This window comes from Gouania willdenowi, chromosome 1 (genome assembly GCF_900634775.1).
Source record: "Gouania willdenowi chromosome 1, fGouWil2.1, whole genome shotgun sequence".
Lineage (NCBI taxonomy): Eukaryota > Metazoa > Chordata > Actinopteri > Blenniiformes > Gobiesocidae > Gouania > Gouania willdenowi.
The window spans coordinates 9,302,142-9,318,118 of record NC_041044.1 but is presented as its reverse complement, the minus strand read 5'-3'; the positions used below and the strand labels follow the sequence as shown (position 1 = coordinate 9,318,118).

The following is a 15,977-nucleotide window of genomic DNA, read 5'->3' as shown; positions in this document are numbered from 1 at the left end:
TTAAAGTAAATGTTGTTTAATGATGCCTGTTTAAGTTGAAATCATAAAGATTATTTAGAATATAGTAGAAATGGTAAGGTTTGGGGTAAAGATGGCACAAGTTATAATTTTGGGGTGCATTTGTTTGAATTAGATTATAAGATAGGGAAAATAGTTCAATCAATTCATGATCATAATATTACTCTCCTGTCCAGGGGGGAAAAAAACATATTATTTCTTCTTTACAGTATACTAATGATTGCATAAGATTACATGTTAAATAATACATTCTAAAAACAGGAAGTTAGTGACACAACTTTTTTCTGGCTTGCTTATAGTAAGACAACTGTTGCCTAACCTTTCACTCTTTCCAAACTTAACCAACTCTGCATGTAGTAACACAGGCTTCAGCCTCTTCTGCTTGTTGTCACTCTTAAACCTTCCCAGGGCTTTATCATTCGTTAAAACAGCATACTGATTAAAGATGCACAAAAACTTCATTTTTGTTGCCAAAATGAGCTAAAAAATCCACACACCCTCTGCTCTCTGCTGCTCTCTAACACTCCTCTCTTCTTCTGCTCCTTCTCCTTGATGTTCTGCAGCCACAGCCAGCCCAGACTGACCCGGGCCCACAGTGCCTTCTCCCCTGCTTCTCTGTCCACCTCACTCTCTGCTTTCACTGGTAAGCGCTGCTCTGTGTGTGGCCCAGTGTTTCTTAAAACAAGCTTTATGTTTAGGAAGAAAAGGTCTTGATGCATAACTTTCCTGCTGCTCATGACATTCAAACCCAACAATATGCAGTGAGATGAAAACCATTTTATCATTTAAAAGCCATGCAGAAAAACCTGCAAAAAATGCCTTTTAAGTTCAAATGTTTTGAGAACAACTCGGATACTTACTGAACATAGTAGAGAATAATTTTGATTCCAATCCCCAATATATATATATATTTCTTGTAGATGTGAATGTAGCCAAAAGCTATAAATAAACATCTAAAAATGGGCATTCTTATTTCAAAATCTGCTTTTAATCATGTTGTATGAAATCCTAACAATTGGTTTTAATAACTCTGCCATGGAATCATTAATATAAAGTTACTTGCATTCAAATGACTTTTACTCACAATAAGCTAGAGGTAGATATGAATGCAAAAGCAGGCCTTAATGAACAGTTCAGTAATTATGCATCCTCTTTTGCCTGAAGTAGTTTAGTATGAATTAAGATTTAAAACTAGATTTGGATTTTGTGAGATATGTTTGATAACTAAGCTTATAAAATTTTCATGTGCAGGGCAGAGAGCCAATGTCCCATTGTCTGACATTGCTGACTTCATTTATTTACTTCACAATGCTTACTTTTTAAACGGTACTAGTTTTCTACTGAAAAAGACGCATATTTAAACAATAAATCAAATTTTTTGTTTTGTTTTGTCTTGTAAAACTGTTTTCTGCTCACTAAACCATTAAAATATTAAATCCAACATATTGATTTAGTTAACTTATATTACGTTCTGACCACTAAAGTGAGCAAATTCATTTATTTTTGCTTCTTCTCAAATCTGTGGTTATTCCTCACCTTAAAGGTGCAGTATCATGCTATTTTTCACCCATCTCCATATGTTCTAAAAACCCCAACAACATAGTATTTAAAGTTTATTTTCCCAAACTCACCTGTTTTCCAGAGTTTTAGCCCTCTGGAAAGTGACTTTTTGAGCAGTTCTAAAATCAGGCTGTTTTGGGGCCTACTTATGCATATTCATGAGTAGGCATGTCTGTAGATGCTGACTCCACATAACAGCCAAAAAACTGCTCATTACAGTAAAACAAATGGCTATTTAAGCAACTATTGTGATTGTGAGTCAGACAAACACTGTTTCAGGGTGTGTGTGGTTGCAGCAGCAAAGTCAATCAGCTGCTGCTGCTGCTTCAAACACTCTCTTCCACACCACTACTTTTTACAGGAATAGTCCATTCAAGGTGATAGTCCACTGTTTTGTCCAACCGCTGCATTGCATTGGTTCAGATCATCTCGAGAAACGAGGCGGGATACGGTTACAAAAAAAATTGAAGGATTGGAACTGCTCCCTGGGTGCTTCACTGTGGCTGCCCACTGCTCCTCAGGGAGGGGTTAAATGCAGAGTACACATTTTGTGCATGTAGCTTTACATATATGACAAAGTATAATGTATTTTCTATATTAAACCTCAGTGTTTGTTTTACCTGTGAGATAGTTTGAGAGGGAGGCACTCACGTTCTTATATGGGGTAGGAGGAGCTAGGATTGTCAGGAGGAGGAGTTTCCGCTAGGTGACATCAGGTAGTGGGGAAAATCCAACTCACCCGTTTGGAGCTGACTTTTTACAAAATGTAGAATAACAAGGGAGGGAGGAAACATAACTTTTTCAACTTTGGCCCTCTGAATGAGGCTAAAGGGATGTATATCACTGTAGCAAAACCATTATAAAGACAATTTTTAACTAAAGGCTCAGGTTATGACAAAAACACAGAGACCTTCTCAAAGCAGTTCCATCACAGCTGGGATGGCATTCACATTTAGGGAGATTGTATTGCCTGTCAGTCTACAATCTTTTTATCATTTTCAAGTTAGGCTAAAAAGGACGAGTCATGATTATTCAGGATGAAGGGCACCATTGACAGGTTGTCATCATCATGAGACTTACACATAGAGACAGACAATCAAGGCACACACACATTCTCTCTTCTGTCAATTTAGAGATTTCACTGAGATTAATTTAAATATTTATTGATAGAAGAGGTAACCATCAATGTAAGTAGATAAAACTCACTGGGACAAACATGCAAACTCATTGATTTACAGCCTCATGTTTATGTGTGAGTTAGCTTTTTAGCTTTTTAAAGCTGCCACCACTGAAAACTACACAATGAGAGTTTAGGGGACTTTGTTGAATGTTGGACTAATCCACTATTTGTTATCCTTGTGCTTTCAATTGTTGATCGCAGGTGATAAATTGGATAGAACCTTCTCCTTTTGCAGTTTCTCTGTCATCTGACACTTTAGCTTAGTTGACAGGTTTATAAACAATGCAGATGCAGGTTTTATATTTCGGTCTATATTACCGGTACTAATATTACAAGTTACTTACTCAAAAACTGAAATATAAAAAAAAAATGTAACCATGAAGGTGATAGTAAGGATTGAGGTGTTGTTATAATCTGGTTGTGTTTGGTTTAATGCAACAATATCATCATCATAATCATCAAACTTTATTTTGGACACATATAAGGTCCAAAGCAGACATAACACAACAAACATATCAACAAATAAGACATATATATATATATATTTCAGGTTTTTTATTATTTTATTTGTTACGAAGGAAGTCCTTATGTTTCCACTTGTTACATTTAGTGACTTTAACCCCTTCATTCATGTTTAGAAAATGTAATTTTAAATCATTTATTCAGATTTCTGCATTATTCTAACATATTCTTGCTCAGCTGAATTATTTTTCTTCAAACTAAGTAGAAACCTTTAGTCATGTCAATGTTTCTCCCTCCAGGTGTAATATCAGACAGGATTTGACACCAGAGAATCACAGATAAGAGACGACAGAAGCTTTGTAGCTGGGCAGGCCCAAAAATGATTCAGCTAACTGTGTAGGAAAAAACCTCCAAGGTGCAGCATGGTGTCCCACTTTGCTCAAAGAGCCAAGTTTCCCTCAGGATTTCAAAAATAATTTTGTTTTTTGAATTTTAATTGAAAATTAGTTTGAAAAACTAATGCTTCATATTTACTTCATTTTCACAATAGGGGCCCCAATGATGCAAGAGAATGAAAAGTTTAAAAACCATAAACCCTCTTGCTGACCTGCTCAGGCACTCTGTGATGTTTCATTGCTGAAGCAATAATGGAAGGATGGGGATGAGAGGGATTCTAACTCTCTGCTCTTTTTAAGGCACTGATACAGTGAGCCTCTGCAGAATCTCAATTACTCAGGATGGGGATGTTGTTCTTTATTACAGTGATTGGGTCTGATTAGCTTGGTGTAGTTCTCTGTTAACTAACTGCTTGCTGCAGCTTTAGTGGCACTCTGCAGCACATACAAAAAACACACTCTCAGGATGTGTTTGAAATGGCACACTCCGTACTATCCACGACAAACTCAATGAGTATATACTGTCTACTATGTACTAGGGATGGGAACCTCTGAGTACCTCACAATACGAGACGTGATACAAAGCTCAGGATATGACGATTATCTCACGATATAATGATATTGCGATTATTGACATATTGATCCGAAATCACTCTACGATAATCTGACATAACGAGAAAAAGTGAAAAAAGTGAAAGAGTGAAAAAATAAAATTTTTATTTTGTATCTCTGAATGACCCGTTTGGAGCTGACTTTTTACAAAATGTAGAATAACAAGGGAAGGAGGAAACATAACTTTTTCAACTTTGGCTATCTGAATGAGGCTAAAGGGATGTACTGTATTTCACTGTAGCAAAACCATTATAAAGTGATTTTTCATAATAATGCCCCTTTAACTAAATGCTCAGGTTAGTGAAAAAGTGAAAAAAATACAATTTTTATTTTACATCTGAAAGACAATAAATTGAAAAAGTGTCCTATGAACAGTGACACTATTTCAGTGCAACATTTCTGTAAATAAGTGTCAACATATCAATGTAAACTAATAGGTATCTCCAATAGCGCTTTATGTAAACAAAATATTGACAGTGACAACATTTCAGTGAAGTCCTACCTGCACATTTTAGTGAAAAAGCAGAAAAGGTTTTGAAAATAAGAAAATAAATCTTTAATCCAAAAAAAAAAAAATAATAAAATAAAATCAGTACTTAGCGCGAGCATATCGATAATCGATTGTGCTGAAAAATATTGCGATATATCACCATATTGAGATATCGTCACACTCCTACTATGTACTATACGTATGATTAAGATGATGACCAATGATAAGCATTCCCAGTGAAGTAATCTTCCAAGTTTCCCAAGATGCAACAACGACAAAAACCTGAAGCACATTGATTCTCAACCTTAGAGAGTTCTGAAAACATTTTAAGCAAGAAAGTGAGTGACCAAGTAGAATATCAACATATGCTCATTTAATTCATAAATCGCGCTGAAACCCATTTCATGCTGACATTTCAGAGATTTTCCACCATTGTGCTCCTGACAAAACTTCCGGTTAGCTTCAAAACAAGAGAACTATTTGCAAAAGTGTTAAAAGCTAATGGAAGACAAGAAGAGATGCTTTTGTTTTGAAAAGACAATGTTGGATTTTTAGCTTGAAGCCGGTCCCAGGACGATTTTACATTTCTCGCAATGCATCATCACTAATATGACTACTGTGCCCACCCTGCATACTTAGGAAATGTCCCGATATAGTATACATCGGTCTATTTGTCGCATACTCAATCATCTAATACTAACTAATGTGAACGCACTACTCATTGTGTGTCACACTTAGTATGGGTAGTACTCAAAATCACTTCTCTTCTCATCTCTCTTTGTCTTTTCTCTTGTACATGTTTTGCAGGTGAAACGGTTTCTCTGGTGGATGTGGATATTTCTCGGCGAGGGGCGAATACGCCCCACCCTCCGACGCCCCCACCTCCTCCACGCAGAAGTCTCAGTCTGTTAGGTACTTACTGTCTCCTGCATTTTTGGTCTTTTTCACTTCTTTTGTTGGTACAATGACAATGCCAAAACACCTATTTCACTTCTTTTGATTATTTATGTCGAAGGTCACCAACACATTGCCCGTGGGCAAAGGGCTGCCTGCATAGATCATAGTTGCCCTCAGACCCATTAGCACTAGTCTCTAATGAGCTCTGTCTAAAATCCGATTTACTTACCAGGCTTCAAACTCACTAAGGTAAATACAGATGACAGATGTAGTCAGTGACTTTGAGTTAACTTGATAAGTTTTTGTACTAAATTACCATCTTTAAATGTTTATTGTCACGGAAACATTGTCACAAATGTGTTTAAATATTGCAGATTGCAGTTTATTATAAATGCTGCAAATTTGGGTTTTGGATTGGGGCAGGATACATATTTTTAAAATGTAAAGTAGATTTAAAAAAAAAAAAACCTTTACATAAACATGTTACATGCTGAAGTTTCTGGACTATAAGTCGTTACTTTTTTCTCACGCTTTGAACCATGCGGCTTGAACAATGACACGGCTAAATTGTGGATTTTTCCCAGTTTTATAAGCATCTTACCACCACAAAATTGAGCTCTGTCACATGCCTAATCATAGCGAGAGAGAGAGAGAGAGAGAAAGAGAGAGAGAGAGAGAGAGAGAGAGCCAGCCAGCTGCAGCAGCGTGTACAGTATGAAGTAAAAGTCAACCAGTTTGTAATAGAAATATAAACAGCATAAAGTTGTAACATCACTGCGTTAGGTTTGTTCAGAATTGATCGGTGCTCTGGACTCTGAGGCTGATGGAGATGCTTCCGTATGGAGGACGAACAGTAAAAGTCAGCCAGTTTGTTATAATAGCAGAACAGCATGAAGTTGCCAAATCACCACGTTGGATTTGTTCAGAAGCAATTGCGTCCGTATTCTGACTCAGAGTCCGACTCGCTGTGATCGCTCTGCTGTAGTTCACGGTAAGAAGAGCGGACAAAGTGGTGTATCAGTCTGGTTCCAGTAAAAAGTGACCATAAAAAGCTGTAAATGGACTGATATGTAGACGTGGGGCATTGAGGAGGTGACTTCATGTATTAAAGGAAACTTATCAGTTAAAACATGGACTTTTCTGTGAAACCTCACTTGAGTACAGCAGTCCGCCTACCTGCCCGTTCTGATTGGCAGAGTTGTCTGACGGGCACCCTCATCAGCCAATAGGGTGCAGCCTTTGTTAGGCTGTGGCATTTTTTCAACCAAGTGACCCACAGAGGTTTCAGCAGGGTCCCCCTGACACCCCCCTGTTCAAAGCACTGAGGATGTGCTCACAGCCTCTATTTATACCTCTACTGAGACGTTTTGGCATCATAATTAAAGCCTACTTTGCTGCCATGGCAACATACAAACATTGTTTGACAATTTCATCTAAACATTTTAGCATAACGTGTAAATGCAGTTTGTCCTGTTCATTTTCATTAGAAGACATTCTACAATGAATTTAGTAGAAGTTTTAATCCAAAGTGACGTACAACACACAAGCAGGTAGGGTTAAGGGAGTTGCTCAACATCCCATAGTGAGGGTCAGGTTGGATTCAAACTGGTAACCCTCCGATTACAAGCCTGTTTCCTTAACCATTTCCCCACCATCGCAAAAATTCTCACTTATATGCTGGTTAAAATATTTAACCATATACTGTATGCATTACATTAGTTAGTGGTTACCTTAAAGGTTTTGTGGCCAACATTCTGCTCAAACATAATTCTAAATTAATCTTAGCCAATCTTGCTGAAAGCAATTAGTAAGATTTAAATTTCTGATAATGTCAATAAAAACATCCAACATCTGTAACATCTGCAGTCCTGTAAACTCATCCAATTGTTTGATTTGAGCTGACAACTAGATTAAATAACAGGGCTGCATGTTGACCCTGCCTCAGGTCAATAAAGGAGGTATTGATGTGGTTTGAGGCTTGATGGTATGATGGCATGGGAAGAGACAAATAAAGCTTTGTGTTGTCAAATCTAGCTTGCATCTGCAGTTTTCTTACATCTGAGGTTTATTGATATTAGAATTCAAAGGTATTATTTTTAAGTGCATTAGTGACAATAAAAAAACAAGTTGTGAGCAGTTAGTTTAACTTGTTTCTTTGTATGAAGTAGATCTGTAATAAGTTTCTTTCTGCATGATGTTTTCCACAATTTTACCACTTTCTGATTTACTCTGCAATTTTCAGCTTGAGAAAATCATCTATAATTATGTTTTTGTGTATTACATAAAGGGTGATTGAAAAGGTGGACTGAGGCTTTCTGTCTGGTATGGTGCTCTTCCTTACCTTATCTTTCTTACTCTTTTCCACTTATTCTCATCCTCCTCCTCCCCCTGACCCTATACCTCCTGGGCTGTGTTTTCCTCTTCCCTTCCTTCTGTCCTCTCTTCCTTTCTTTCGTGGCCTATTTCCAGATGACATAGCCGGGCCTCAGCCTGGGCCTTTCCTAGTGAGCGTCATGGGCGCTTCCCTGCAGTCCCTCCCCCTGCCTCTCCCTCCTCCTCCTCCTCCCTCCCACGCCACCATCCAGCACAGTCTCAGCCTCAATGGTAAGATGTGTGAGGGGAAAATGTGACCATGGCTAATTGAAGTTTGGTATTCTTTTTTAATGGTCTAAATTGGTGGTTCTCAACTGATGTGTCTTCTGGACCCTCCATGATGCCTAATAACAAGCCACAACCTAAATCTTGGAAATGTTTAAATTTCCACAAACAGCGACACAAAAAAAGTTTTGAATAGAATCAAGTGTTATGAGAATTTTTTTCTGAGAAAACTAATTCTTTAGACAACCAACACTATCATATCAGTTTCACATTAATCAGTTTCACATTAATCAAGAAGTTCAAAAATAAATTAATTTGAATTTGAAGAGCAAAAAAAAAAAAAAAATCTTGTGATACTGAAAGTACAGAATACCTGGCTGCTGTGTAAAAGTGGATGCTGCATTACTAAATCTACTTCAATGTTGAAGCATGTATGGTTATTTCCAAAAAATCATTTTGTCTTACCAAATGCCCATAACCCACAAACAGACCCAAGACCCACATTTGAGTACTGACCCAACAGTTGAGAACTACTGGTCTAAATTAATGGATGCATTTTCAACGATGCATATTGATGTTATAATGCATCCATCAACACTCTCTTTCAGATGCCTTCCTCCGGGCTCTTCCACATTCAAATCCCCTACCTGCTGATGCTCCGCCCCTTACCAGACATGCTCCACCCCCTGTGCTTTGTGCCCTGCGACGATCTGAAGCCAGCAACTTTACGGCCAGTCTGAGAGAGCTGGAGAAGGTACAATAATCGGCAGATATGACATACTGTCATTTGTAGATTGCAGAACATTCTCTGTCTGCATATGTTTTGTGTATTTATAGTCTGAATTAGGAGCAAAAAAGAGGCTGGGAGGATGTGCAGATCTTGAATTTTTGATCATGTCTCTGGAGTGTGATAGAAGTCAGGGAAATGGAGTGTATCATTAAAGTGGCTGCTTTTCACCGACCCCCCAACGTTTTGTGTGTGTGTATCTCTGCCTGCAGTGTGGTTGGTACTGGGGTCCCATGAATTGGGAGGACGCAGAGATGAAGCTGAAAGGGAAACCGGACGGATCTTTCCTTGTACGAGACAGCTCGGATCCTCGGTACATCCTGAGCCTCAGCTTCAGGTCGCAAGGAGTCACACACCACACACGCATGGAGCATTACCGAGGTGAGACACTAACGGCATTCATTCCATTCTTACTTTACTCAAACATTACAGGGAGCTAATTTGGCCACATATCATCATCGATCATTAACATATCATCAATAACTTTATATGAACAAAAGCCACAGCCGTCCTTGTTTAAAGGAAAATAAACTGAAACTGCAGAGGGATAAGGAATACATTACGAAATGAATACTTCCCTGGAGTGTGGCTGATGTTGTTTAGTATTATATCCTCTTCTTGTGAGTTTCCACAATCACAACAAACACATTTTCTCCTTTGGTAGATTTTTTATTGTATCTGTGATTGATTTGGTTTAATAAAAGGACCCGTAGGATAATGATCTGTGTTATGATCTCATAAAGTCAGCACAGTCAGCTTGATTTTATCATGGGTTTTGAGCTGCAATCATTGGTATATTTATTGGATGTTTGCAGATACCCGAGGTGTGTAGAGTAAAACAGATGTGGACCTACAGGAAAAATATATTAGATTTTCAAACATTTGAATATGTCAACATTGTTTCTATCTATGAAAAGATCAAAACTAAAGAAACTTGGGCTGTGTTTGAAATGGCACACTCTACTGTATACTACAAACTCAATGATTACCATATATATAGGGCCCTAAAAAATTCGTTTTATTTTTTCCCAAATCTCATTTTTTTGATTCCGTTTTTTTTTTTTTTTTTTTAGAAATATTTATAAATTTTTAAAGAAAAGATTAGTTTTTAACTCCTGTGAGGAAACAAAATAAATACTAATAAATAAAAATAAAAAAACTCAATTAAACAAAAATGTATGTCAAAAATAAAGTAAGATACAATTAAAAGGTAGATATAAGTTGTAGTGACATGAATTATTCTTATTCTTATTATGTTATATAAAGATGTATGAGAACAGCATTAATGTCACCCAATTTCCTTTCAGGAATAACTGGTTTATTGAATCTGATCAGGTTTATTGATTAAGTTTTCATCAACTTAGTTTAAATTAACCTAATTTAAATTATCCTGTCTTCTGTAGCTCTGATGAGATGTTGTTAGAATGTAACATTCTAATAACGTTGTGCCACCTGACTTTTATTTTGTAAACCGGAAATTCCCACTGAAACGGTTGTACTTGAGGTAGCTTACTGACTGTGAATGTGCACGGACAAAAGGCTGGAATAAAAAGAACTTAAAGACAACACGGACCGAGTTATTCTTAGTTAGCTAGGCACAACAGTTCTAACACTGAGCAGATGACGATGATTCAATCTGATCACGTTTTCACAGAGCGCCACTGCGCTACACGAAAAACGGGTGGAGCTTCACAGGCACAGCGAAGTTAAACGGGCACTGAAGGTTCTGTATTTAGGAGTCGGTGATGAATTGCATTGTTTTAGAGAGTGTTTGTGGTGGTTCAAGATGAGTTTAATGCAGCCAAGACAGGAGGAGGGAGGGCGGTGCACCTAATAAACGTTCCCCGGAAACATTTCCCCATTAAAAAAAAACGTTCTTTGCCTTACGGTGACGGCGTTTCATGCCGATTTTGTCCATTTTTTGCATTTAACCATTTTCATTGGTGAATTTCGTGATTCCGTCCGTGATTTCGTTAACGTGGATTTTATAGGACCCTATATATACTGTCTACTATATACTAGCATGATTAGGATGATACCGTTCCCACTGAAGTATACTTCCAAGTTTCCAAAGATGCATTTCGAACCTACAACGACAAAAACCTGAATCACACTGAGGCGAGATAGCTCAGTTGATTCGCCACCTTTGAAAGTTCTGAAAACATTTTGAGCAAGGAAGTGACCAAGTAGAATATCAACATGTGGTCATTTGATCCATAAAACTCACGGAAACACATTTCATGCTGACATTTCGGAGATTTTCGGAGACCCGCCATTGTGTTACTGACAAGACTTCCGGTTGACTTCAAAACAAAAGCCTTGTTTACAAAATTGTTAAAAACATTAATGGAAGACAAAAAGAGATGCTTTTGTTTTGAAAACTGGGTGTTTGATTTTTGGCTTGAAGCCGGTCCCAGGACGATTTTACATTCCATTCACAATGCATCGTGGGGCAGTTGAGTATGACTAGTGTGCCCGCCATGCATACATAAAAAATGTTCCTATATAGTATACGTCCGGGTATTTCTCGCGTACTCATTCTTTGCATACTATCTAATGTGAAGGTACTACATACTCATTTTTACGTCAGACTTAGTAGTACGTTAGTATCAGGTCTTAATTTGTAAATCATGAGGTTCCAGAACAAATGCCGGGTGTTGTTTAGGCAGTATGAGAGAGACAAAGATGTCACGTAGTAGATTTTTTAAAGTGCCTTTTGCTAATTAAATGGGCCAAAAATATCACGTGAACACAAACAACCTATTAACCTAATGAAAGAATGATGAATCAGCTTTAAAGAAGCATGGACAATCGCCTGTTACGGAGCGCATCTGTCTCGTTCTCTGAGTGACAGATGTCACATCTGTTATGTTTCAGCACCAAGGACAGCGCAAAATCACCACTACTTTAGCCACTCATCACAAAGGTCACTATACTTTCAGAACACAAAAACCCACAAATTCAAAATATTTACAAACTTTTTCACCATAACACCTCTAATGAATCAGCAGGACAGCGGAAAATGATAATAAAATGTGTACTTACCTTGTATTTGTCAAAACAGCCAAAAAACAGCCATGGAGAACTTTGTATCTTACAACTATTATCCATATTTCACAGCCGAGGTATGCCTTGTCTTTCATAAGCCTAGAGTTGTCTGTTGGTGGCAGGTTCTCCTTCATTAGCATCATCGCTACAGGTACTACTGCTACGCTAACTGCTACGCTAACTGCTACGCTAACTGCTACTCTCCTCCACGATATCCACAGAAACAACCTTGGACTTCTGAAACTCAGGCTTAGCTTCACTTATTGGCTTAAAAAAGTTCTTTAAATCCAACTGCTTTTTTTTTTTTTTGCCATTTTCTACTGTCTTCCAAGCTGACAGAGAAACTATTTTGTGCAAAATCACACTTTAGACGTAGCGTGGGCGTGGCTTGACTTTGTTCTGTCTCACTCGCGCTCAGTTTTTACCTTTAATCTTGTGTACAATGACATTTCCAGTGATTTCAACTCAATAAAAGACACAGCTGTCCAAATATAACACTTCAAAATGTAATTAAAACACCTAAAAGCAAATGAGGTGTTGGAAAAAAAAAAGTGGATCCAATCAAAAGGGTGCCGGTCAAAATCAAGGAATTTAATCTGGGAATCAAATTAAGCTCTGGTTAGTATGCAATTTCGAACACAGCATTGGTCATTGTACCCACTTGCAGGTTTGCAACCTGCAGCTCATGAACATTGTGCAACCCTTTGTTAAAAATTCAGGTAACTACAGAGATTTTCACAGAAACAATAACAGTCTGCTATTTGGGCAGTTAGAGGAGATGAAATAACACATTTTGTCTGAACTCTTTAGTAAAGCTATGTGATCAGTGCCCTTCAATGAAGTCATTGGAATGTGTCTTTACAAGCATACAAACTTTGAATTTGCTTCAAATCATGAATCAAAGGTTAACCTGATATGCACATAAATGTATGTTCATAACATGAAAACCTGTTTCCCAAACCTTTAATAGAGCTGTCCTCCATTAACAAACACTTTTATTCCCTTTTTTAATCGACCAAGTTATAGATGATGTTCTTTTCCTCTTTCTGCTTCAGCAGCATTATTTTGTGCTCTGATGGATTGTCATCTTAGCTCCGATTATTTAGGAATGAGTCATGACTTAATACGTTAAGGGAAGCACATCAGCCTTCCAGTAAAAATCAAAACATTTAAGAACCAAAGTTTGCAAACTTAGGAAAAACTGGATTCAAGACAATTAAAAGAGGAAAGAAAAAGAGATGAAAGATAAGTAAATAACTGATGTTTATGAACCACTTCATGAAGAATGTGTTTCTTTGTGAGGACACTACATATTAAATGGCAACCATGGCTCTAAAAATACTATTTTCAACATTTATCTTTGTTTTTAGGCTTTGAACTTGCTTCAGATGGATGGATGGATGGATGGATGAATTAAACATGTCTATGTTGAGCAAAGAGTTAAAAATGTTCTCATAAGAATGACTGTATTTATATTAAAGGTCCCATGTCATGCTATTTTTCACCCATCTCCATTTGTTCTAAGAACCACAAAAACATAGTATTTGAAGTTTATTTTTTCCAAACTCGCCTGTTTTCCAGAGTTTTAGCCTCTGAAAAGTCACTTTATGAGCAACTCTACATAAATAGGCTGATTTGCGACCTTCCTATGCATATTCATGAGTGGGCGTGTCTATAGACGGGACACTGACTTCCTCCTCCCCGCACAATGACTTGGGGCCAGAGGACGGACCGCCCTCCTCCCACCCACTCCGTAGCCGAGCTCATGCTGCTTTATAAACACGAGACACAGCGTGGAGGCGGGGCGTTCACCGGTACATACATAGACTGTAGAAAATATATACATAGAACTGCACGAAGGACGGTGACATGCTCACGTTCATGGGCGTGTCTGTTTACATGTCAATCACAGCAGAGAGCTTCCTGCAGGCGCAGCTTCTCCAGCTCAGTGCTGCATCAAATTAGTCATCAAATTGGGAACGCATCATCAAATTGGAGCGAGGTGTTTGTGCTCACCCTGCAGTAAGAAAAGAGCAAATCACCCTCTAACTAATGCGGGAATCAATGTAAAAAACACTTTGGGCAAGTGTATGAAGCCCAAATAGCACTTTTATGATGCTTAAAGCACAGAACAAATTAGTCACATTGTGGCTGCTTTACATTTGTTCGTCTGTCCTCACCACGATCTGAGTTAAAGACAAGTGGAATAGTTTACTTTTATTTTGATGCACCTTTCTTCTTCTCTTGGTTCCTTTGACTTTAGATCCTCTTTCTGCTTTAGCAGCTAAATCTGACCCAAAAACACCTTCTCTTTTCCTTCCAATAGTTTTTTTTTGTGTTGCCTCTCATTTTTGGAGCTGCACAAAAAAGAAAAGCATCGCAAAAATACATTTGTCATATTTGTTTATTTGTCTCCATGGAAATTACTTTTTGACTCTACTCTGCAGTTCCACAAAAAAGTGACAGAATAAGGATTCCCCTTGTTCTCAACACAGGAGATGAAGCACCAACCAGCAACCATTAAGCTCACATAATAAAAGAGATTGGTTTCACTTGGATACAATAAAGAAAATGTATTTGCAGTACTCATGGCTGTAGACTGTGAGAGTCACCACATTGTGGTGAAACTTTCTTGTTGTAATATTAATGGTAATAATGATATAATAATAGCAATATTTTTGTAATCTCAATGCAGGAAAAGAACATAAATTATACTCGGTTTGCAGTTTGAAAAGTGATAATGAGTAATAAGTAAATATTTGCACACACACACTCTGTGACTCACCAATGATTCCTGTGTATTCAGGCTCACAGAGAGATAATGCTGCACATTGAGTCACCATTTATTATTAAGACCTGCAGTTCTGACTGTTTATCAGCACACAGACGTATATCAGGTTGAAGTATTGTTTGTTGAATAGTCATTGAGTTATTAAAATAAAAAAGGCTTCTCACTCAAACTGATGCACATATACAGTATATACATTATTATTTATGAGCTGGTTTAAAGGGTAAAATGGGAAATAGACTTGATTTCTATAGCGCTTTTCTGCCTACACTGAAGTAGTCCCAAAGCCCTTTACAATATCAACTCATTTACCATTCACGCACGAATGGGACTGAGCTGCCATGCAAGGTGCTGGTCAACCACTGGGAGCCACTTAGGGTTCAGTGTCTTGCCCAAGGACACTTCGAAGTATAGACTGTGATCGAACCCCCAACCTCTTGATCAGAAGCCAAAATAGGGAGTATAGGGATGCTTTTTTTCTGGAACAAAGCATGCATTACTATTGTAGTAGAAATGCACGCATTCCCCTGTCTAATGTGTACCCTGTTATGTATGGAACTACTGTATATTAGTAGGTGGGAAAAGCAGTGGAATTGTGTTGGAGCAATGGCTGCATTATATACTGCCCCTAATGAAATTTGTTCAGATAACCTTTTTTCATTCTCGAGCCTTTGCTGGAGAATCATTTGTCTCTTCCTCTTTGCTGTTGTTATAGCTTAATTAGTAAATAAGTAAATTGGTGACCTTTTTTATTTATTTCATTCTTTCAACAATGATTCAAAACAACACATACAATAAACTTAAACATACACAAAACATTGAATGAAAAGGAGCAGAAAGAAGTATAAACTTATTATATCTGCCCCCAATCTAAACAGAATAAATAAAACAATAACTCTTCAAATTCAAATTTGAAAACATATGGTCACTATTTATTCACTATAATTCTATTCATCAAAATATTACTATGACAATTAAAATGTTTATTATAAAGAAGCTGCTTATACTACAGTCTTGTTGTTTCCACTGAACATATTTTTTACTTTCTTCTTAAATATGACCATTGGTTTAAGATTTTCACGTTTCTTCTTCAAGATTGCTCCACAGTTGGAAACACCTGACTGAAATGCACCTTCCAACTG

The 15,977-nt window shown here is 37.5% G+C and overlaps 1 protein-coding gene across 2 annotated transcripts in view; it reads left to right on the top strand.

The window, feature by feature from the left end:
• The window catches only part of socs7 (suppressor of cytokine signaling 7), a 31,415-nt gene that overhangs the window by 2,763 nt on the left and 12,675 nt on the right, over positions 1-15,977 (top strand). Inside the window, exons 2-6 of one of the 2 annotated variants that reach the window (XM_028457396.1) lie at positions 582-661; positions 5,525-5,629; positions 8,084-8,218; positions 8,821-8,966; positions 9,212-9,380. In XM_028457396.1, coding sequence (XP_028313197.1) covers positions 582-661; positions 5,525-5,629; positions 8,084-8,218; positions 8,821-8,966; positions 9,212-9,380 — 635 coding nt within the window. The remainder of the gene's footprint in view (positions 1-581; positions 662-5,524; positions 5,630-8,083; positions 8,219-8,820; positions 8,967-9,211; positions 9,381-15,977) is intronic. The other variant, XM_028457404.1, reaches the window with a different exon arrangement.